Here is a 24,382-nt window from a genome sequence, read left to right on the forward strand (position 1 = left end):
TGTATTGTATTGGCTTGGCAAATTTGGAGGTGAACAAAGGATTGCTTTTTAGCTAGCAGACTAGATAGGATAGAGATGAGATTGATAGATGATAGATTAGATAAATAGATTGCTAAAAAGACAGAACTGACCCAAAGTAACCAGATGTCTGGTTTCATTATGATATTTATTCTACAAGTGATACACAGGGTACATGTATGACATCAACTTGGATACATAGATGATAGACAGATAGAAAGATGATAGACTGATAGATTAGATAATTAGATGATTGCTAAAAAGATAGATAGATAGATGATAGATAGATAGATAGATAGATAGATAGATAGATAGATAGATAGATAGATAGATAGTGAGCTTGTGTCCAAGGTAAAAAGTTCAATGTAACCACATACCCATAAAGCTCTATAAGTCGGTATTTAATTTCTGTGTTTTGACTTGGACTGAGATTCCGACAGGATTTCAGATGATTTATAGCCGCTGCAATGACATCTGTGGATATGCCACTCTTGATTATCTTTGGGGACAAGTGACAAATGAGGTTTCCAATCATGTCCAGCTGATAAGCATCGGCAAGGGAACTATTCTGAAAAATAGTAATGTACAGGAGGACTGAGACTCATTTGCAGAGTAGTACAAGTCAAGAAGACTTACTCACTCTTTCTATTAAAGTAAGTCCATCCAAAAACAAACCAAAAATTACAAATCACATCAGTAACGTGACTGGGCGACACGTTAGATCTTTATTACTTACTTTCAAAAATGCATGAGTATGATCTCCCTAGGGATTTGCTGAATAAAACACTTACCAAGCACTGATCCACTTTGTTCATTATCCTTTCCTTTTTGCTTGCATTTAACACCAAATAACTGAGTTCAGCCTTTCCAAGACTAATTAAAAGAGACCCACAAGGAATGGAATACGATGCAAAGCGCTCTGACCTGAAAGTTTAACAGATGTGAAAATATGAATTATGCTATGTTAATTTGGCATACTTATATAGCATGCACATCATAGCTTGCTTTCCCTTTTACATTTCACTTCTGTAAATGATCCCTTTTTTTATTTAAAGGGCATGTAAAAGGCGAAAAAATAAAATCCCATTTTTACTTTCTTTAATGAAAAAGAAACCTATCTCCAATATACTTTATTAAAAAATGTGTACCATTTTTATAAGAAACCTGACTGTATGCAGTGAAATTTTCCCTTCATTAACTGATGCGGATAGTAATTGTCAGATGGTCCCTAACTGCTGAGCAGGGAAACAATCATACTTATGAACAGCAGGGGGAGCCCCCACCTTACTTCCCAGCCATGCAGAACTCAAGCAGCTTTGTTTATGACGATCCCTAAGCAGCCCAGACCACACTGAGCATGTGAACAGTCTTAGTCTTGCAAAGATGTTTCTGACTGTGTAGTGTACGTTGTAATTATCCCTGTTTTTGGGGACATTAAGTCCACAAAGTGCTGTGTCGAACACAACTGCCATCCTTTAAATCCAAAATGCAGCTTTTTTTCCTAGACTGTGGTTGCAGTCGCAAGAGGTGTTGTGTCTGATGCAATTGCACCCAACATGTAAAAATGAATGCTATTGCTCTCGCACTTTAACGTAACTTGGATGTGAGTCCAGTTAGCATCATTTCCAGTGTTTGACATAAAAGTGGCACTGTGTCAGATTCTTAAGTCACATGACTGATGTGTCTATTGATACACAGCACTGAGATAGCCCTAGAGTGGTAACACCAGGGTTCCTCTGGGTCAATAGGTGCACTCGATTCATAACGGGAAGCAGCAAGGGACTGAGCTTCACCAAGCTGAACTATATGGAAATGCAAAGAGCTAAGTTTGATGCAAGTACCTCTAATGAATGTTGTTTTACGTGCAACGTGAAAATCTGCATAAACACAACTGGGGTAGCGGCCTCCAATGACCACTTTTAATGTGAACAAATTCATGATACCAACTTACGGAAGGACAGCCAGAAGAAAAACCGGGATGGTTGCCTCTGAAACCTTCCAATATTTCCACGCCAAACAGTGTATCTAAAAAGGAAGCACATCCTCGTGACCTTGAGTTGATGTCTTTGTTTTTATTATTTGTGCAGTTAATTCTGCAGAATGGATATTTAGCACTGCCCATAGATTCCCAAACCAACTACCTTACCTCACATGCTTGGGGAACACAGTTGTAAAGTATGCTTCCTACAGACCTACTCGCCCAGAAGCACCTATAATTTATCTTTACCCCCCTGTTGCACCTCTGTTAGGATAGACGTATAAGAGAAGCAGCCATTGATCTTAATAACTAATAGCAGACACTAATGAAAAGCAAATGTTGCTTTCTTCCAAAATGGACATGGAGCAGCATACACAAGTAGATGTATGAATTGAAGATAGAAATGTGATCTGTTCTGTTTCTTGTGGAACGGGGAAGGGACTGAACACTGAGTAATATTGATCTAGAACAGAGGTTCCCAAACTTTTTTTTACTGTGAGCCACATTCATTGTAAAAACAGTTGGGTAGTTACACAAAAAAAGTTAATGGGGGGTGTCAAATAAGGGCTGTGATTGGCTATTTGGTAGCCCCTATGTGGACAAGCAGTATAAAGGAGGCTCTGTTTGGCAGTATAACTGGTTTTTATGCAACCAAAACTTGCCTCCAAAAATAAGCACCAGCTTTGAGACCACTGGGAGCAACATACAAGGGGTTGGTGGGCAACATGTTGCTTAAAAGCCAATGGTTGGGTATCACGATCTAGAAAATACTCATTGGTTCCTTCCCACAAATAAAATCTATGCCTTCCATCCTTGCAAGGGATATTATTTGTATTATTCTTTCAATTATTAAAGTCTACAATGTGAAAGAAAAATATATTTTTTTATTCTCAAATGTCCACAGAAAAAGCCTACAATAAATTTTTATTAGAATTATTCTTGGTCCATAGCTGCAACCATTATGCTATTTTTGACATTGCTGCAAATTAGTCACCAATGAAGAAGGCTCCGGATATATACCGGATAGCCCCAGGACTAATTCATCAATTTGACGATAATGTTGGCCTCTCCTAGGAAGAATGTAAGATACAGCCAATCAGAATATGCCAGATAGTTGTACAACCGCTGACAAGTGCTGACATATCTCTGCTTGACACTTCAGCAGTAGTGTCTAGGAGCAATGGGAGAAACTGACAGATAATAATTATCAGACTTTTTTCTGCCTGCCCCCCTGCAGTAAGTAAATGTTACATCCATAAACTGCAAGCCATGGTAAGAAGAGAACACATTACCTGATAAGGAGTAAGCAGTGAGAGACTGTTCTCTAAGAGCTTGTAATGGTTCAGAAAACTTGGCTTGTCCATGCTGTCAATATGCTCACAAGTGAGTCCTTTCACCAGCTGCCCTGTACTGGAAAAGGATGGTATTACAAAAGAACACTCACTGCTGGAAACAAAACAAAACTTATACATTATAGAACCAGAGAAGTTAGGGTCAGAAGCACTTTATATGTGAAATAAACGCATTGAAAAGTTTCTCTCCTTGAGGTGGGTGATATCGGGTTGATAGGGATACAGGCTGACATTTTTTATTTTTAAAGAATGAAGGGTAAAATCACTGGGGGGTGCAAAGTTCTTAGTATATCTAGTTGATTATCAGCTACCCCAGACTTGTGCTCCTCTTTCACTGGCCCAATGTACTGTTTAAGGAGCACCACACCACCGTCTTGTTCCTGTGTCCCAGGCATCTCCTACAACTTCTCAAGCTAGGCAAATGCACAGTACTGAACCCAAATGTTGTCTATACCACACATGCACTAACCAAGGGTTGCACAGGGATGCCTGGGACACTGAACAAAATGCCAGCCTGGGGTAGCAGGTATGCAACTAGAATCACCTAGCAGTGGTTAACAATATGGCAACCCCAGTGATTTTACCTTTCCTCTTTTTTAAATATTTCCCTTCTTCTCCTCTAGTTGTTGGAAGTCAATGGCCAACAACTGGAGTAGAAGTAACAAAACAAATTTGCTCTGCGAGGCTATATTTTTATTGTTACTATTTATTACTTATCTATCTGTTCAGGACCTCTCCTTTGCATCCACTTATCCAGGGGTCCCCAGCCTTTTGTACCCATGAGCTGCATGCAAATCTAAAAAGTATTGGGGAGTAACACAAGCATTCAAAAAGTTCCTATGGTTGCCAAATAAGGGTTCTGATTGGCTAAGGCAGCCTCATGTGGACTGGCAGACTACTAGAGTCTCTATTTGTCAGAAAACTTGTTTTTATGCAACCAAGAGTTGCCTCCAAGCCAGGAATGAGCACCTGCCTTGAGGCCACTAGGAGCAACATCCAAGAGGTTGGTGAGCAACATGTTGCTCATGAGCCACTGGTTGGGGATCACTGCTGAAATCTGTCATTCAACCACTGCCTGGTTGCTAGGGTAAATTGGACCTTAATAAGCAGACATCTAGGTAGTGATGTGTGGGTCGACCCAACCCTAACCTGCCCCATCACCACCTGCCCCGAACCTTAACCAACACACCTCCTTATTTATAGACCTGCCTCATCTTTCTCTGACATCATGGAAGGGACGAGGCACGCAGGTCTATAAAAATCACCGACCGGAGGTTGAGGCCAGCACAGTAAAGCGTGGGAGAGTGGAAGGAAGAGCTCAACCTGAACCTGCCTGCAACTTGGCAATATTGTACAGGAGTCAGGCAGAAACCACCTGACCTGTGGGTCCCACAAGTTTTTCAGCCGGCTCACACATCACTAATCTGATGTTATTCCACATTGGTGAGGCGCTGAATAACAGGTCATTTAATTTAAAGCCCACACAAAATTTAAAAAACATAATATCACGGTCTACATCATACCAAATGTTCATTTTATTGTAAGCTACCCCTTTAACGTAGTGCCAAAAAAGTGAATTTCCAATAAAACAATAAAATGTTGAATCTCACTGAGCTTTGGTGAATGCTGATATTGTACCATCTCAGATTTGTTTCTGAAAGGATTATTAACACATTGTTCCTGTCAAGCATCTATCTAGTCTATCGATAACTAGCAACTCCCACTTTACCTTAGTAGATCTGTCAGTGGCATCTTATGAGAAAGCTTTTCATAAGCAACCAGAGCCTAAAAGAGAAAATTATATTTCAAAATTGCTGGAACAGAAATGAGAAAATAATAAGGGACCTTCACTGTAAATGACAAAGCTGTCCCTGGGTCAGCACATATTCCACTCAAAAGGCCTGTTTATTGCTCTAAAAGTGAAAACCTCAATTTCATCAGAAGAAATGACTGATTTATTCCCTGTAATTGTAATGTCTGCTTGAGCTTCTCTGAGGCCATTTAGTAAATTGAAATATTTCATGACCTAGAAACAGAATTTCAAGCACAGTGCTTTATTTGGCACTATTACATTCTGGGAATCAAATTATTCATCCACATTTATGAAAAAAAAACTTGTTGTATGTGTTGACCAGTTTGCATATACTCAAAATATGCAATCTCTTATGCAGAAAACCAAATATCCAGAAAGCTTGGAATCATGAGAAGGTCATCCCACACAGAGTGAACATTGATGGCAAAATTATCCTATTTGGTCTATATGCTTATTTTTTTTTTTTTAGTAGAATTAAGGTGTTGTTATCAAATTATGCGGAAAAAAAACTATCCGGTAATCTTAGGTCCAAAGAATTCTGAATAATAGATCTCATATCTTTTTATATCTATGTCATAATCAACCCTCTAATAGTATTGTAGTGATTATGAATCATTGGGTAATCCCATAAACTATGGCCTCAGTTCTCAGATGAATTTCAATATTATCATCATGCATTTTAGAAGCATATGAAGAAGCTAAAAAAAAGGATTTCCATAGGTGCTAAAATAGGTGCTAAAATAGCAGAACCAATAGATGGACCAACAGCCAATCTAGTTTGGCAGCACTGGTCACATTGGTGGACATGGCCATCACCCGTTGACAGCTCAGGGTGGACTGAATATAATGTTGATAATTGTCCTTGCTATCATCAGGAATAATTAAGGAGTTTCTTAAAGGGATACTGTCATGGGAAAAAACATTTTTTTCAAAATGAATCAGTTAATAGTGCTGCTCCAGCAGAATTTTGCGCTGAAATCAATTTCTCAAAAGAGCAAACAGATTTTTTTATATTCAATTTTGAAATCTGACATGGGGCTAGTCATTTTGTCAATTTCCCAGCTGCCCCAAGTCATGTGACTTGTGCTCTGATAAACTTCATTCACTCTTTACTGCTGTACTGCAAGTTGGTGTGATATCACCCCCTCCCTTTTCTCCCCCAGCTGCCAAACAAAAGAACAATGGGAAGGTAACCAGATAGCAGCTCCCTAACACAAGATAACAGCTGCCTGGTAGATCTAAGAAGAACACTCAATAGTAAAAACCCATGTCCCACTGAGACACATTCAGTTACATTGAGAAGGAAAAACAGCAGCCTGCCAGAAAGCATGTCTCTCCTAAAGTGCAAGCACAAGTCACATGACCAGGGGCAGCTGGGAAATTGACAAAATGTCTAGCCCCATGTCAGATTTCAAAATTGAATATAAAAAAATCTGTTTGCTCTTTTGAGAAATGGATTTCAGTGCAGAATTCTGCTGGAGTAGCACTATTAACTGTTGTTTTGAAAAAAAAAACATGTTTTCCGATAACAGGATCCCTTTAAGCTATGCATTTGTATTGAAAGGACAGAATGCATAGAAGTAGAAGTATATGAAAACTCTCATTTACAAGGTTTTCTGAGAAGTGCTCAATGGTACCAGGCTCACACATGAACCAATGATCATCTAGTTTGGCCGGCATTGGTCACGTCGATGGACATGGCCGTCACCTGGTGCCAGCTCTAGGTAGGCTGACTATAATATTGCACTGTACTTGAAAATGTGAGCTTAGAAAAAAGTAATGGGAGGAGAGTGAAATTATTGTTTGGGATTATATCAATAAAAGGCTTTCCATTGTCCTTCATGATTTTTACTCCAGAAGGATCCCCTGTTTGAGTCACAAACTACAATGAAATATTGATGTTTGTGGAGAAAGTTCTGCTGGGGAAATCTACATTTCTCCCATCTGTTCACTGTAGTTTGTAATTTACAGCTGTCTCAACATTCTTATACATCTCAGGCGAAGGGAACAATGAACAATATAGTGACTTAGTAAGTTAGGTTGAAAAAAGACACACGTCCATGAACTCTATTTTAACCTGCCTAACTGCCAGTTGATCCAGGGGAAGGCAAAAAAAAACAAAAACATTTGAAGCCTCTCCAATTTGCTTCAGAGGGGGAAAAAATTCCTTCCTGACTCCAAAATGGCAATCGGACTAGTCCCTGGATCAACTTGTACTATGAGCTATCTTTTATAACCCTGTATTCTCTCACTTGCTAAAAAGCCATCCAACCCCTTCTTAAATCTATCTAATGTATCAGCCTGTACCACTGATTCAGCGAGAGAATTCCACATGTTCACAGCTCTCTCTCTGCATGAGACATTTCATCTGAAGCACCAGGATACATGGCTTGCCAGTTGCACAGTCTAATTCCAGCAGGAGTGAATCTTTTTTTGCTCAAGGGCATCTGGTTTAAACACATAATTACCTGGCTTTTCCTCATCTCTTTATCCTTCACAACTGTCACATCCATCTCTCCTTGTGCTAATAGATGTGAGAGAGACACTTCTTTAAAGAAGACTCCATTCATGTCTGATGCGACTGCCTGAAAACCTCCAGAGGACAGCACCTAATTAGAAGAAAAATAGAACTCGGTGGTGACATCTGACGGGTGTCAGTGCAACGCATGAAATTACTGCCACACTATTGTTCTTGAATAAAAATAGCAGGTACTGCGCATGGAGAAGGATAAAAGCGGGGTTATTTCAGCTTAGCTAAAAGCTTTAACTAGAATCCAAGCCTCAATTAAATGGATACTTTCATAACAAGTTTCATTTCTGTCTATTTATTTGTATATTAGCACATACATTTTTTTAGGGTCTCCAAAGTCCTGTCAAGAACTATAGTGAGTTTATATTCATCTGAATAGGAAATGGTCCCTCCACAACCACTGACTTACAGGTTCCCTAGTGATACCCACCATCTGAAAGATGCATCTGCCACACACAGCATGTTCCCTATTCACATGACTGGAAAGCATTTGTCAGCACACATGGGTGCTTTGATTATCGCAGAACCAAACCACAGCAGTTAAAATCAGAGACACCTTTAATAAATGCAAATTGCTGCACTGATTGCAAATTCTGGATTTTCAGGTCTTCTGATAATCTTCACCTAAGAGGACAATGTTTATCTGAAATTAGCATTTATCACTACCCTAAGGCACACGGGAAGTATTCTCTCCTGGCGGTTTATCTGCCCAAATGTTACCATTAGTGACATATAAAGGGGTAGTTCACATTTCAGTTAACTTTTAGTATGTTATAGAATGGATAGGTCTAAGCAACTTTTCATTTAGTTTTCATTATTTATTTTTTTATAGTTTTTTAATTATTTGCTTTCTTCTGACTCTAAGCTAAATAACTCCACAAATAGTAAAAAATTTATAAATTGTGTCAGATTATCACTCTCTATGTCATACTAAAAGTTTATCTAAAGGAGAACAACCTACTTAACTAAAATACAGGCCATATGGTGCTTCTCTTCCACCGTAGACTACACCCCATGTGCAAGGCCCAAGGGTTCATATTAGGGATGCATCGAATCCAGGATTCGGTTCAGGATTCTGCCTTTTTCAGCAGGATTCAGATTCGGCCGAATCCTTCTGCCCGGCTGAACCGAATCCAAATCGCAAATTAGGGGTGGGGAGGGAAATCGTGTGACTTTTTGTCACAAAACAAGGAAGTCAAAATGTTTTCCCCTTCCGACCCCTAATTTGCATATGCAAATTAGGGTTCGGATTGGGTTCGGTATTTGGCCGAATCTTTCGCAAAGGATTCGGGGGTACAGCCGAATCCAAAATAGATGATTAGGTGCATCCCTAGTGCGTATTGACAGCTTAGTGGAGATTGCTTCTTTTAGGAGATGAATTTGATACAGAATACAGACATGGGACCTGTTATCCAGAATGCTTGGGACCTGGTGTTTTCCGGATAATGGATCTTTCCGTAAAATACCTTAATACCTTAAGTCTACCAGAAAACTATTTAAACATTACATACGCCCAATAGGATTTATTATAAGGATTAATTATATCTTAGTTGGGCTCAAGTACAAGGTACTGTTTTATTATTACAGAAAAAAAGAAAATCATTTAAAACATTTGGAATATTTAGCTAAAATGGAGTCTATGGAAGACGGCCTTTTCGTTATGCAGAGCTTTCTGGATAACGGGTTTCCGGATAACAGATCCCATACCTGTACTGTAGTTCTGAAAAAACATAAAATATATTAAATAAATTGAATGTAGACTCTAAATGAGGGTATAGTTCGTCTTTAAAGGGGTGATTTTTTTAGTATGTTATAGAATGCACTATTCTCAGCAAATTTGCAACTGCTTTTAATTGTTTTTTTTTATAGTGTTTGCATTATTTGCACATAAAAAATGGAAAATTGCGGCTCAATACCAGCAGTGAAAATTAAGGTTATTCAAAGTGTGGCTCACCAGAGTGAAAGTAGACCTGGGTGTAAAAACCCCAGGTCTGTAGTGTCCAGGCTCGACCTCCACACGTCGACAATGTGTGTAAGTATTAGGCAATAAATGTACCACACTCACCGATAGCGTCTGGTGGCTCGAGTGCAGCGCTCCGAACCCGTAGCTTAGGGAGAAATATCAATAACAATCTGAAGTGAACACGCACTCCAGAAGCCAACTGGTCAAGATAAAACTTTATTTTATTCCAAGTAGCTAAAACAATTATTACGTATATAGAGATACATAATCATGGGTATCGCTAGATACAAAACGCTTTAGGACCTATTGTTTTAGCTACTAAAAACACGATAAAGTCAAGTTTTATCATGTCTGGTTGGCTCCAGGAGTGCGTGTTCATTTCAGATTGTCATTTGCACTATTTGCCTTTCTCTTTTGCCTTTTTCCAGTTTTCAAATGGAGGGGGGGGCTCACTGACCTTGGCAGCCAAAAACTATTGCTCTCTAAAGCTATATGTTTATCATTGTTGTTCATTTTATCACCATCTTTCCATGGAGGCCCTCTCCTATTCATGTTCCCATTTCTCGTTCAAACACTGCCTGGTTGCTAGGGTAATTTGGACTGTAGCAACCAGATAGCTGCTGAAATACCAATCTGGAGAGCTGCTAACACAAAGGTAAATAATTTAAAAACCATAAAAAATAAAAAAATTAAGACCAAGTGCAGATTGTCTCCGAATATTGATTTTTACACCGTACTAAAAGTTACTTGAATTTAAGTAAACTACCCCTTTAGCTTCAAAAAAAAACAGCACATGTATTATACAGTTTATCATATTTACCTTACTTAGAATTGCTTCTTGCTGTGCTGGTGATAGGCCTGATGCATGTTGGGTAAGTCCGACTTTCAGAGCAGTTAACAGGTCCCGTGAGTTCATGTCATAGAAAGATTGTGCACCGATTCCTGAAACTAGTTCTCCCAACTGGCTGATATTGGAAAATGTTAACACCTTTTCCAAATACATAAAGGGTGTTTAGTAATCAATGCATTCAATGGTTTCCCTCTTTGGATGTCTCCAACACATGCTATTACACATGCTATTACTGTTGATTTGCTTTTCTAGATTGGAAGACCAGCTTGAAGGTCATTTAGAGTAAGATTTGTGTAAAACATTCATTTGATATTCTTGGAACTATGAATGGCTGATATATAAGTTTTTTTTATAACTAAGGTAATAAACAATGTTAGATATTATTACTTTGCTTGTTGACAGCATTGCTTTGTCTTTGATGTTTTTTTAATTAAGGTAATATAGTAAACAAGGTCCTATTCGGGGAGCGTAACTACAGAGGAAGCAGACCCTGCGGCTGCAGGGAGCCCAGGAGTAGTAGGGAACCCCATGAGGCCCTAATTCATATTGAATTTCAATAAAAATTGATAAACCACATCAACTTCTAGACATTTTGGGGGCCTGAAAAATAATTTGCTTCAGGGCCCAGTAATATCTAGTTGCACCATTGGTCCTCTTCATCAAACATCAAAACTGAGTTCATTTCTATTTCACTAATTTTCAAAACATAGTAAAAAAATGTTCTTATATTTAATATTTTTATATTTAAATAATATTTAACTAGGGAATCAGAGGGATTTTCTGGCAGTTGTTTCCCCATTAACCAATATTGGTAAAACAGGTCAATCTCTTAACATTTTGGGGGCCTGAAAAATAATTTGCTGTGGGGCCCAGTAATATCTAGTTTCACCACTTTTCTGGCTCATTAATTCCTGTTAGAAATTTCAAGTGAGGATTAAAGATTCAGTTTTTCCTTGCTGGAATAAATTGTTAAGGTGCAAAAAAAAAAGATTGTTGAATTTGCTAGATTTTTACCACAAAAGTTAAATAAATGACACTGTTCCTCTTATATCTGCCTTACCTTTTCTGAATGGAGATACTTTCCAGCCAGTATCATGATCTGGCTTTTTGTCCATCCTGAGACCTGCTGAAGCGTTAGGATAGCCCCTTGCACAGCTTCTGAGGAAAGTGACTCCAGCTGGGAAAGGGTTAGTCCAACCACAGCGTCCGAGAGGGAGCCAAGGCTTTCATTCAATGTCTGATTCAATGTGGCTATTTGCAGAAATTGAGATTTCAACTGTGGAAAGTTGAAATATTATATCTGTATTAATACTTGATGGACAATGGTTCCACAAAACATGTGTAGAATATCTATTGAGTGAGTGACCCTCTAGAGCAGTGATCCCCAACCAGTAGCTCGCGAGCAACATGTTGCTCTCCAACCCCTTGGATGTTGCTCCCAGTGGCCTCAAAGCAGGTGCTTATATACATAGGGGTTACTAAATGGCCAATCACAGCCCTTATTTGGCACCCCAGGAACATTTTTCATGCATGTGTTGCTCCCCAACTCCTCTTACTTCTGTATGTGGCTCACGGGGTTCTAAAGGTTGGGGATCCCTGCTCTAGAGTAGCATTGTTTATGATTTATCTGAAAGCCAAATTTTTTCCTTTATTGTCATGCACTTAAGTTGCATTATTGGTGGCACTCTAAAAGCACCATGGCAGTGCACCTGAGGTGGTAGATTTTGATGGGATAACTTAATCATAAAATATCTACCTGCAGTATTTCTAATTTCTCAGTTCGAACAGGTGGTCCAAAATATTTTAAAAAGTCACTAGTTTGACATATTTGCTTTAAACAGACTGATATCTCACATTCTAGGGGTTATTTATCAAGGTCCGAATAATATCAAACTTCGAGCAACGCTGAATTCCCAAATGGACCTTATTTATGAACAAAAAAGCGCAAAAATAGGGTCAGGAAAACTGCGGAGTTTCTCCGAAAACTCAGAATTGTTCAGAGTTTTCAGATTTTTTTTTATAAATCGTATATCGGTACGGACATCAGCGCAGACACTGGGACCTTCCCCATTGACTTATACAGGGCCTTGAGAGCTTTTAGATGCCGGGGTTTCGGATTCTGAGTTTTTATACCATCGGACTTTAATAAATCTCAAAAAATTTGTAGCTCCGAAAACTACGAATTATTTGAGTTTCGGATATTTGGACCTTGATAAATAAATGAAGAAGATAAAGATGCAGGGCTGACCGGCACTCAAACGGATCAACAAGACCAGAGATACTCAGTTAAAAATATATTTATTGGTAGAAAAATTAAAATTATAGCTTCATCTCCATCCACCCTTGATAAATAACCCCCATAATGTCACAGGGTAATGACTAGGTCCTCCAACGTATTAAGAAGACTCACCTTTTGCACATCTGAGTGAAAACCTCTCAGTTGGTTGCATTTAATCATCTGGTGCAGTAATGCTTTTGCCACAGCTGAATCAAGATCTTGACCATTATCATAAAAACAAACAAGTAGTCCCAGTCTGAAATTCAGAAGAAAATCAGTCCTATACCCATTAAATTCCAAGGGGTTTCCTACGTCAAGGGGACACTAAAAAAAATCAGCAAAATCCACCCCCCCCAAAATATTTAATCTAATCCCAAACTTAAAAACACCTCCTTATCAGAGATAACTATATGTATGAGACCTGTTATCCAGAATACTCAGGACATGGGGTTTTCCGGTTAACGGTATTTCAGTAATTTGAATTTTCATACCTTAAGTAAAATCTTATAAATATTAAATAAACCCAATAGGCTGGGTTTGCTTCCAATAAGGATTAATTATATCTTAGTTTGGATCAAGTGCAAGGTACTGTTTTATTATTACAGAGAAAAAGGAAATAATGTTTAAAAATTTGGATTATTTGATTGAAATGGAGGCTATGAAAGACGGCCTTTCCGTAATTTGGATCTTTCCGGATAATGGGTTTCCAGATGACAGATTCCATACCTGTACTTGTAGTTTACATTGTTTTTATTACTTATATTTTCTTTATTGAAGTCTCTTTATCTACCCTTCTACTTTGGAGCTCTTGGCACCATTTATTCATAATCTGGCACGTTGGGCTTTCTGCAGGATGCACCACTTCTAAGTTTGTTTAGATTTATTATTTTATGTATGGTTTTGTATTTTATGCCAAATCTCCATAGTGTTTAGAATTTATAATATAATAATAATTTATAGTAGTAATACGACAATATAATAATAGAACTAACTAAATGAATAACAAAAATAAAACAATAGATCAATTAAAACCCTGCTTTGAAGCTGTTTGGTACTTCTGACAGCACTGGGAATTCTGATGGAAAAGTTCAATTAGAAAGTTCTTGCCTGTATATAGTAGAAATGTTCCGCGTATCAAATCCAGAGGCATTTATTAGCTCCAAAAAAGCTTTGGCAAGGTCTGGTGTAATATCGTACACAGTGTCCAGCTGCTTGGTGGCATTATCATAACTAATAAACATCCGAATCTATAAGAAATCAAATGTTTCAAAAATGTAATATTATCCAAATAAACGTGCTTCTACCTTGCTCAGATCTGTTCTATGAAATCTCTGACTCTTTCCAAATCTCTGGCCATATGTTTAGCAAAAGACTAATTCCACCCAACTATTACAATGCTTTCCCAATGTTATTAAGCTTAACTAGGGGTTGACACTCTTTCATTGGGTTCCTTCTGGCACCTACAAGGTAAAAGGTATTACGAGAAAATTCTATTGCTGTAACACAGCTGGATCTGTTTATTATTTATTAGTGAGATAGATTCCTGTAATCAGTTTGTGACTTCACAAATCCAAATACATTTTTATTTCAACTTACTTCATTGACATGAATTTTTTGAATTTCTTCAATTGGGAGATGAACCATGTATCTGCCGAGAATCCAAAGGTTATCTGCTGTGACCCATGACATGGAGCCATTGATGTCTACATAGGAGTACATTGGGACATTGATTAGGAAAATGTTAATTCATTTATGAACAGGAATCAAAAGTGCCAATATATCATTAATGGGATCTAAAATGTATAGTTTATCAAAAACAAAGACATAGAACTTTGGTCTTCAACATAAGGAATATCAGAAAGCAGACATTATTTGGAAGAGTATTACCCAGATTTACAAAATAGTATGTAGAATTTTTTTTTAAACAAAATACCCAATCCGTATACTCTCATGTGTTTTCTCATACATTCATTTGGTACATATGTTCCATCTTTAAAAATAAATACAAGAACTGAATAGTAAAGATATTGATTTGGGTAATGGTTTTCGAAATGAAGCTTTGCAATGCATATGAGAAGATATGGAGGAAGCTGATTCCATTCCTTTGAGATGGTCAAACATAGATGTTGAGCAGTAGTTCCAAAAGTGAGAAAAGAGAAACCTAAGCATATTTACTAGCAATAAACACAGGGCATGGTAATCTTGTTGGTGTAAAGCAGTTGTTCAAATCATTGGAACTCAATGGGAGCTCAAAGCCTTAGCAGAGCTCCCATTAGGGACACATTTATGTCGATTTGCTGTAATTGACCATCCTAGAAGCTAGGAGAGGTCAATTAGAGAAAGCTCTAGAATGAACACTTCTAATATTATTATTCTTTGAATGATTTCTTTTTAACAATTTTCTCATATGTTTGCAATGTTGTTTTTAGCTAAGGAAGGTCCTTGCCAAATGTTAGGGTTCAAAGAGGGATAGAGTTGATAAGCCCAATAAGCACTAGTCTAAAGCGTTTAACAGACAATATGTATATTCTGTGACATGTCCATAGTTTTCAAGGATAAGACACCAAATTTAGGGTGGCTTACTCCCTTCCAAAATGATGCTCTAAAGCTGACAGAAATATACTCTACTGCAATTGTTGGCGAGCTCTCGGTTGATTTTTGACATGCCACGTGCTTAGAAGCAGCACCACCGGGACTAAGCAAATAATAGGTAGGGTATGCTTCATTTTTGTATTTTTCATTTTTCAACATGTTCATCTGAATCAGCAAGTCAAGGAACAGTAAGTTTGATAAATACTCCTTTTAGTAGTAATTACAATTACAAACAACTGCAAAAGCACCAGGGAATTGTAACTAATGTACATTGGAGGGTTGATAAGAATTACATTTGCTGTCAATGTGAAAAAAATCTATATTTGTATAGGCGGGAGAAGCAGGCGGTACAAATTCTGGATTGAAATCATTAGTGCACAGACTGCAAACTCTTGATACCATCCAAACATGATTCTAGAGCTGTGAACAACCGTAAACCTGTAGTTGTAGTCCAGTAATAGCCAGAGAGCACTATAGGTTGACTCATATCCATCTGTTGCATTCTAAAAACGTAACGGTTGTTCAAATGAAACAACAGAGTCAGTGTTTCTATTTGAGGCACATTTTTTATCTTGCTTTTGTGATCCCCCTCCCACACAAAACATTCATGGCTTACTTAGTAGGTGATAAAAATTGCCCGTGTTTTAATGATTAATCTGAATTCGTGCCAGTGCAGGAATGTGGTCCCACAGGTCCTTATGATGTATGAGTGCTTTGTTCTGTTACTTTATTACGAAGAGAAGGTGATGAGTAGATTAGTTCTATGGGCTCCTCTGTGTTCCTTCTTCGTGTCCCAATACCCACAGTGATCATTCAGCGGTGACCATTTCCAATTCAGAGGCTTGTCATACATAACTTTGTGTGCTGAATCCTACTGCTCATTCACAGGCTATCTTTTTACTTACTCCTTGTCTAACTGTACCTTGATGATTGCACAACATCAATGGTCTTTTTCATGCTTTAAATACAAAACAACTTACTGTAGCAGTGAAATGCACTCACCATTTGCCATATGGGTTTTCTGGAGAATAAGAGTCATCCATTCATACACAGCTCTCCTTGTGCTGGCTGATATTTTATCATATAGGTCCCTAAGTACAGATGACCTGCATATAGAAAGTGAATGTCCCTTATTACCAGGGCACCATGCAAAGAAAATACATTCTACATACACATAACCTGCAGAAATCCACATGAACAGAGAGTTGATTTGACACCTTTTCTGTAACCTCTTTCCATGAATTTTGCCTTATTAAAGGGACACTATAGCCTGTCGAGGTCATGTAGAAGTCAATGGCAGAGGTCCCTTGAACCATTTGAAGATGTTTTTAGCCTTCATGATTTTTGTTTTTTTTTGGTGGTTTCCACTGGAAAACTTATCATTTCGAGCTGATAATTTAATCAGTTCCAGTATTCAAAGTTTTCCTCCAGATTGTATTCATTCAAGTGTTTTACATTTGAGTTTTTTCATAAATAAGCAAACATTCGAGTTGAGTTTATTCGACATAGTTAAAAAAAAACCTCACAAATCTCACAAACTTGACCTTTGATAAATAACCCCCTTAATGTTTAAAGTATTTTTTAGTAGTCTTAAGGCATGGAGATCCAAATTACAGAAATACTCCTTATCCAGAAAACCCCAGGTCCCGAGCTAAATTTCATCCAGTGGCACCTACTGACGCAAGCCACCCTGGAGCTACCACTGCCTCCAAACCAAATGGTAGGTCCGGGGTACCCACAATGACCTGTGCAGTTATGCTGAAATAATAGGGTGCATACGTCCCTCTCACAGTGAATGCCATGACGTCTGATTTGCATCAAACAACAGCGTCTGATTTGCATCAAACTGCAGCTGTGTCGATTTTGACACATCGGCCACAATTGTATCAGATGCATCAGCCCATTGCAACTGCAACTATGAAATCATGGGAAAACTCTGCATTGTGGATAAAACAAAATTAAATTGTGCTTAAAATTGCTTTTAGCCCACTGCAGTTGCGGTCGTAAATGATTCCTACTGTCATTCTGTTTTAATGACCACCTAAGCTTGTTAGGGAGGATTAGTGATGGGCGAATTTATTCGCGGCGAATTTGCGCGATTCACCGCCATCGAAAAAATTTGCGAAACGCCCGCGAAAATTCGCGGAAATTTTCGACCTTTCGCGCGAAATTCGCAAATTTTTTGACCTTTCGCACGAAATTCGCAAATTTTTCGGCGAAGCGAAACGGTGCAAATTCGCCCATCACTAGGGAGGATGCCTTTCATCATGGTAGCGCTAGAAAATACAAATGAACACGCAACAATTAATAGCAGATGGACAAACATCACAACCATTTTATAGAAAATTTCCAAGTGCCCCAATTCTGCTACTACCATCATATTCAGTTTGGTGTCTTGTTTTCAATCTAATGGTATATAACCACACTGTGCAGATTGATCAAGAAAAATCTAAGGGGGTTATTTACTAAACCTCTTTTTTCTGGTCAAGCTTTTTGGGCCAAAAACTCAAATTTTTGGTAGAAAAAAAAAAAGCTTGAATTTTTCAAGACTTATTATACCACGATGCTGCAAAAAGCCCAAATCCAAAAACCCGGCATCTCAACCCTGTCTAGGTCGTGTATAAGTCAATGGCAGATATCCCCATCCCAATTTGAAGATATTATGGTCTGCGCTGGGTTTAGCCCATAATCCAAAAAATGTGGGGTTTTCAAACGATAACCCAAGCAATTCGGAATTAAAGTTTACACTAGATTTTCTCGAGTTTTTTCCCCACCCAACTTTTTCAAGTTATTTTATTGATGAATAAGGTAAAATTGTGAATGGGATTTTGGACAAGCTTTGTTTAATAAAAAAATAAAGATAAAGTTGGATTTTAGTAAATAACCCCCTTACAGTCATACAATTCATTGTGTGCTCACCAGAGCCTTTCCAAGCATCTATATGAGAAAATAACAAAAACAATTTCTTTAAAAAACAAAAATACATCAATATACCTCAAATACTCCTTTGTTAATTATTATATTATAACTCACCCTAAGGGGCAGATTTATCAAGGATCAAATTGAAAATTTTAATTTTCAAATTCTACTTTTGAGTTTATTTTAGTATAAATCGACTAGGGAATAGTCCAAATTCCAAATCGAGTTTAAAAAAAATTCAAATGTTGAAATTTATCATGGGAAGGCCCGTTTACTAAGGGTCGAATTTCGAGGGTTAATTAACCCTCGATATTCGACCATCGAAGTAAAATCCTTCAACTTCGAATATCGAAGTCGAAGGATTTACTGCAAATACATCAATCGAACGAACAAAGGAAAAATTGTTTGATCAAACGATTAAATCCTTCAAATCGAACGATTGGAATGATTTTAATCCATCAATCGAAGGATTTTCCTTTGATCAAAAAAAGCATAGAAAGCTTATGGGGAAGGTCCCCATAGGCTAACATTGATGCTCGGTAGGTTTGAAGTAGGTAGTCGAAGTTTTTTTCAAAGAGACAGTACTTCGACTATCGAATGGTCGAATAGTCAAACGATTTTTAGTTTGAATCGTTCGATTCAAAGATGAAGGTCGAAGTAGCCTATTCGATGGTCGAAGTAGCCTATTCGATGGTCGAAGTACCCAAACAAAAAACTTTGAAATTCGAAGTTTTTTTTCTTCGAATCCTTCACTCATGCTTAGTAAATGTGTCCCGTAGTGTCCCTTTAAAAATTCGAATTCAACTATTTGCCATCTAAAACCTGCCGAATTGGTGTTTTAGCCTATGGGGGACCTCCTACAATCAATTTGGAGTCATTGGGTGAACATTTGAAAAAAAATTGCAGTCGATCCTATTGACCCGAATTTGTGAATTTTTTTTTTCGAATTTCGAGTTTGTAAACTCCCATAAACTCGAAATTCGACCCTTGATAAATCTGCCCCTAAATGTTACTCACTTAGTATATACTGTATAAACTTTTTGCTTTATGAATTTTTAAAAGCATCTCCTAATTTTCTGTACAAATTAGCTTCCGTTAATTAAGCGGATATAATAAATGTTTTCTGCATGCTCCTCTCTGAAAACATCAAGGCTACAGCAAAATTGTAAGGATGAAAAGTTACATTTTGTAGTAAATTTAGGAGTCTTACATGTTTCTAAACAGGTCCTCTGGTAATTCGGATGGAAGGCTTTCTATCACCTCTTTTTGTAGATAAATTGGTCCATACAGTCGTAGGACTTGACTCACAAGATCCACACATTCTACTGAGTTCAGGACTGGAAGACATTTTTCAAGGGTGACAAGAAACAAGGTTCTGTTTCCTCCTGGACACTGGAATATTCTCTCCCGGATCGTTTCAACATCAATAACAATATTAGCCATGTCCTATAACAATCATAAGAGGTTTCTTAATCTCAAAAGCTGTCCCAGGTATATAAGCATATTACATGAAAAGTGCACTGTGCAATAACCAGGGGAGGAGGGTGACAAGGGTTTTTTTTTATATAACATAATTAAATATGAATATATAAGAGTTTCATTATTTTATGTCTACAGTATGCGGATTTCATCAAAAGCAATGCAGTTAAACATCTGAATGGGCGCTTGGTAGACAATTAATCAACAGCTGCCATAAATAAAGTAAACAGTAGTACAGCAAAACAATCATTGAACACATACATATGGAGAGCTACCATACAAAAGCAATTACAGAGGCCTGTGAGATGCTTATAGGAAAAGGATTTATTTCTTTCACAATGTTTGCTTTTATGGTGTCACATGGTGCATTTTCTCTACCAGTGTATACATGTAATCCACTGCCTTTCCCCTTGTCTTTACAATACAGATGCAGCATCTGTCAGTTCACACATGCAGGGCTCCACCAGTTATGTTGGGGCAGCTGTGTATTCCAAATGCATGGCCATCTTTAATTCTGATTTAATATTATTATCATTAAATTTTCTCCAGCCTGTTGTTGGAATGTAAGTAGCTGTGTGTTGCAGAGCAGTGGGGTGAAAAGGGGTTGGGGATTTCAGTATGGCGGTGGTTGGGTGATGAGCCCTTGACTCATGTAATTGGTGAACCTCGGGTTAGAGTCCTGCAGTGGGTCGGGTACCTGCAAAAACCTGCGGTACCCTGCGGTTTGCGGGTAGAAGTTCCAAGTAAGGGTATAGACACGGGTCAGCGTTCTGCAGGTTTGCGGGTCGGACCGCTGGTCTTCTCAGTATCGATTTTTACTTCTTTTTTTCTGATCAAGTCTACTTCCGATGATGTCACTTCCGGTTTACAATGACAGCACTTCCTATTTTAAGTTTTTTCCCCTGATCACGCCTACTTCCGATGATGTCACTTCCGATTTACAATGACAGCACTTCCCAATTCTTGATGGTCAGCGGGTCGCAGGTCCGGGTTGTGGATAAGGTACTTGCGGGTCTGGGTTGCGGATTGCAGGTACAGGCCGGGCACGGGTTCCAAAAAATGGACCCATGAAGGATTCTACCCCGGGTACTCCAGTCCAACACTGCATGCAGAGTGGCTTATGGCTCTAAAAGGCTAAAGTATTAAAGCACTAACAGTGGAATCCCATTCATCTCAGGGCAAAGACAGTGGGATTTTTTTTTTACATCAACAGAGAAAGTGCAATGTCTGACACTTACCTTTTTGCTAATTTATTAACTACAGAGCTATAATAAGCATTGTGATAACATAGTTCATTATTTACTTACAAAATTGTCGTTTTTTGCACCAAGTAAATATTTCATCAAGAGCTGAAACTGCTGGGAATCAAGACGCCGTAATTCCTTTAGCAGAAGCCTGGGGTCTTCAGAAACATTCTCAAGATAGTTTATTACTGAGCCCTTTTGAGACAAAGCAGATACAAACAAAGCAGATACATAACATACATGTTATAGGATCCTGACCCAGCTACATCTGGATTATCATGATCTCTGAGACTGATGAGTACTGTCAATGATTAGTAGGAAATTTCATTAGACTTCACAATTAGAACCAAGCAGAGAGATCATAGGAATTACGCTGGCTATTGGCAACAGAAGAAGCTCAGCAAATCTTGTTTGGTGATAATGAATGAAATGAAAATAAGGTAGGTGTGATTTATGCCTTATTTACAACTACTGAATGCTTCACACAGATCACATTGCCAATAACTGAGCAAGAATACAGGAACAGGAACTGGCAGCCACAAAAGAAGCTGTTACAGAAATGTAGAGGACTAATTCTTTGCATCCTTCGATCATAGAAATGGGGTGTTTTTACTAACAGAAATACCGAATTGCACCAGTGTACTTACAGTACCAATAGAAATCAATTAGTTCTTTACTTTTATTTCACAACTTGTAGATTAATCAAAGCTAATTGCTTATCGGAAAATAATAATTTTCATATTACTATTTAGAGGCCCATTTATCAAATTTATCTCATTATTTTCTGAAAACTACTCTGAACAAATCCGCACAGGTTTTTTCCCCTTAGTTATCAATACATTTTGCCAAAAATTTCCTGAGTGGAAAAAACACAAAAGATTTGTGAAAAATTTCAGATTGTACAATTTTTTTCGGATTTTCTGCATGAAATCTTTGGATTATTGCACAAAACCAGCACAGATCAAGATATCTTTGGGACTTCCCCCATTGACTTATATGCAACCTCAGCAGGTCTGAGATGCCGGATTTTCAGATTCTGACTTTTTACATCCTCCGGTTATAAAAATTAGTTCGGACTTTAATAAATAACCCCCATGTTTACCTTTCAGCAGGTTTCCCTTTGCATCAAAATATGTATGTGATTTGTTTAGAAGTAAGGACTGGTACAGGCATGGGACCTGTTATCCAGAATGCTCAGGACCTGGGGGCAAATTTACTTTCCTTCGAAGTTGATTCGCCAGGGCTGTGCAAATTCACGAAGATTCAACGTTGCGCACAAGTTACTGATCTTTTGCGAAGCTGCTCTAGCGATTTTACGATCAGCGGTTCGAAAGTTACGATAGCGATTGCAAATTTTGCATACGGCACCAAGTTAAAGTACAATGGACGAATATGTAGCAGCAAATACATTACACTACACAAGCCTGGGAAAGCTTCATAAAATAAAATAGAGTTATTTTGCCCTACACATGTGCCCACTGTATAGTTTAGGTGCCATATATTAGGAAATGAAGGGGGGAAGGAGGGTGCCCCCAAAAAAATTTACGATCTTTTTCAGCCTATCACCCTTAAAAAAGTAAAAGACCAAGTCCTATCTACTCTATTGCACTTCACCTGGTCTGAGGTGGTGAAGTAAAGTCTGGCGCAAGAGGTAACGTTCACGAAAATCCGCAATATAGTGAATTAGCATAGTTACGTCCCTTTGCCAGAGCACAACTTCATCTGACGTAAGGGTGCAAAGTAGCGCTAGAGTAGGTCCACTTCGCTAGCGAATTTACACCAGCACCGGTTAGTCAATCGGTGAAGTGGCAAAATGACATAACGCAGACGAATTTTCGCTAGCGTTAGCCACTTCGCCCTTAAGTAAATTTTCCCCCTGGGTTTTTCCAGTTAACATATATTTCTGTGATTTTCATACATTGAGTCTACTAGAAAATCATGTAAATATCAGCGCTGCGAAGTATGTTGGCGCTCTATAAACACTGTACATGTTAATAATATTCATTAAACTTAATAGGATGGTTTTGCTTCCAATAAGGATTAATTATATCTCAGTTTGGATCAAGTAGAAGGTACGGTTTCATTATTACAGAGAAAAAGGAAATCATTTTTAAAAATTAGGATTATTTGATTAAAATGGCATCTATGGGAGACAGCCTTTTCCGTATTTTAGAGCTTTCTGGATAACGGATTTCTGGATAATGGATCCCATCCCTGTAATAAGCAAATGGGATAATTTACTAACACTGTGCACATTTCCACCTGAGCAGTAACCTATAGATATCAGCAACCTATAGAAGCCAAACTAATCAGAGATTAGTCTTGTTAGGCTAGCAGCAAGCAAAACAAACAAAGCAAACATTTATAGATTATTGCCCAGGTAAAGATATGTCCAGTGGTAACTCTTGCCTCAGAGGAATGAAACTTGGTATCTGATGAGGAAGAATGTTTAACTGTGAAATCTTATATATTAAAACATCCTATTTTAATGTTGGTCCTTTAAAGGGTAAATTATCTTCTATACCTTTTCTTTTCTGCACCTCTATGCACCACAATGTTTTCATTTGTACCAAGTTTATTTTACTCAAAAGCCAACTATTTAAACATGGTTAGACTCACCCACGTCCTGCTCTCAGTCCCCTCACCTTACCTGCAGATTAACTATGGAAAGATCATTTTGGCCAGACAGGTATTTCATTATTCCCAGAATTAGATCTGGTGTCCAGACATTACTGTAGAAACTACAAACACAATGACAATAAGAAGAATTACAAGGACGGTCCTGTAGCTTTGGTTTCTGTGTATAATAACATTGTGGAGCGATTTTGCCAACAGAAAAATGACCAGCTTACTGAAGAAAAGTCACAGTCAAAGGCACATAATAGTATTTTGAAGACGACAGATTGCAAGTATTCTATTATAATTCCAATAGAATTTTAAGTCTACACTGGTGGCTGCTTTTGTAAAAATGACCCTTGTTATTGGTGGAAATAATGTCCTCTGGTACAGACCAGAACTCACACCAGCATTAATACATTGGGTAGATTCAATAATAGTAAGGAATATACCGTACACCAATACGGTTCAGTTATCATTTAATGAATTTCATGTTCTTCAGAAGCAAGCACAAGTACATTTATCATGCTTGGGAAAAACATGCTCAAATTGTGAAGAAATTGCGAAGAAAAAAAAACATGAAGAAAAAAACATTACCTTTGAAATTGCAATATGTCCAGTAGCCCTATAAAAAGAATATAATAAGCAATGTTAGACATATTAAATGAACCAACAGTATTTAAGAGGGATGGGGTGTGGGCAGAATGATAGTTAAGGTATTAGGCAAGGAAGTTCTTATTCAAGTATCAG

The 24,382-nt window shown here is 38.0% G+C and overlaps 1 protein-coding gene across 2 annotated transcripts in view; it reads right to left on the minus strand.

The window, feature by feature from the left end:
• The window catches only part of otoa.L (otoancorin L homeolog), a 53,124-nt gene that overhangs the window by 12,704 nt on the left and 16,038 nt on the right, over positions 1-24,382 (minus strand). For both annotated transcript variants that reach the window (XM_041576806.1, XM_018236910.2), the window contains 16 exons: positions 24,230-24,257; positions 23,667-23,757; positions 21,080-21,211; positions 19,504-19,739; positions 16,377-16,480; positions 14,379-14,485; positions 13,890-14,029; positions 12,915-13,038; positions 11,565-11,780; positions 10,475-10,642; positions 7,630-7,770; positions 5,078-5,133; positions 3,289-3,406; positions 1,970-2,043; positions 810-942; positions 396-586 (listed from right to left, as the gene is read on the minus strand). In XM_041576806.1, coding sequence (XP_041432740.1) covers positions 396-586; positions 810-942; positions 1,970-2,043; positions 3,289-3,406; positions 5,078-5,133; positions 7,630-7,770; positions 10,475-10,642; positions 11,565-11,780; positions 12,915-13,038; positions 13,890-14,029; positions 14,379-14,485; positions 16,377-16,480; positions 19,504-19,739; positions 21,080-21,211; positions 23,667-23,757; positions 24,230-24,257 — 2,059 coding nt within the window. The remainder of the gene's footprint in view (positions 1-395; positions 587-809; positions 943-1,969; positions 2,044-3,288; positions 3,407-5,077; positions 5,134-7,629; positions 7,771-10,474; positions 10,643-11,564; positions 11,781-12,914; positions 13,039-13,889; positions 14,030-14,378; positions 14,486-16,376; positions 16,481-19,503; positions 19,740-21,079; positions 21,212-23,666; positions 23,758-24,229; positions 24,258-24,382) is intronic.

Source organism: Xenopus laevis, chromosome 9_10L (assembly GCF_017654675.1).
Source record: "Xenopus laevis strain J_2021 chromosome 9_10L, Xenopus_laevis_v10.1, whole genome shotgun sequence".
Taxonomy (NCBI): domain Eukaryota; kingdom Metazoa; phylum Chordata; class Amphibia; order Anura; family Pipidae; genus Xenopus; species Xenopus laevis.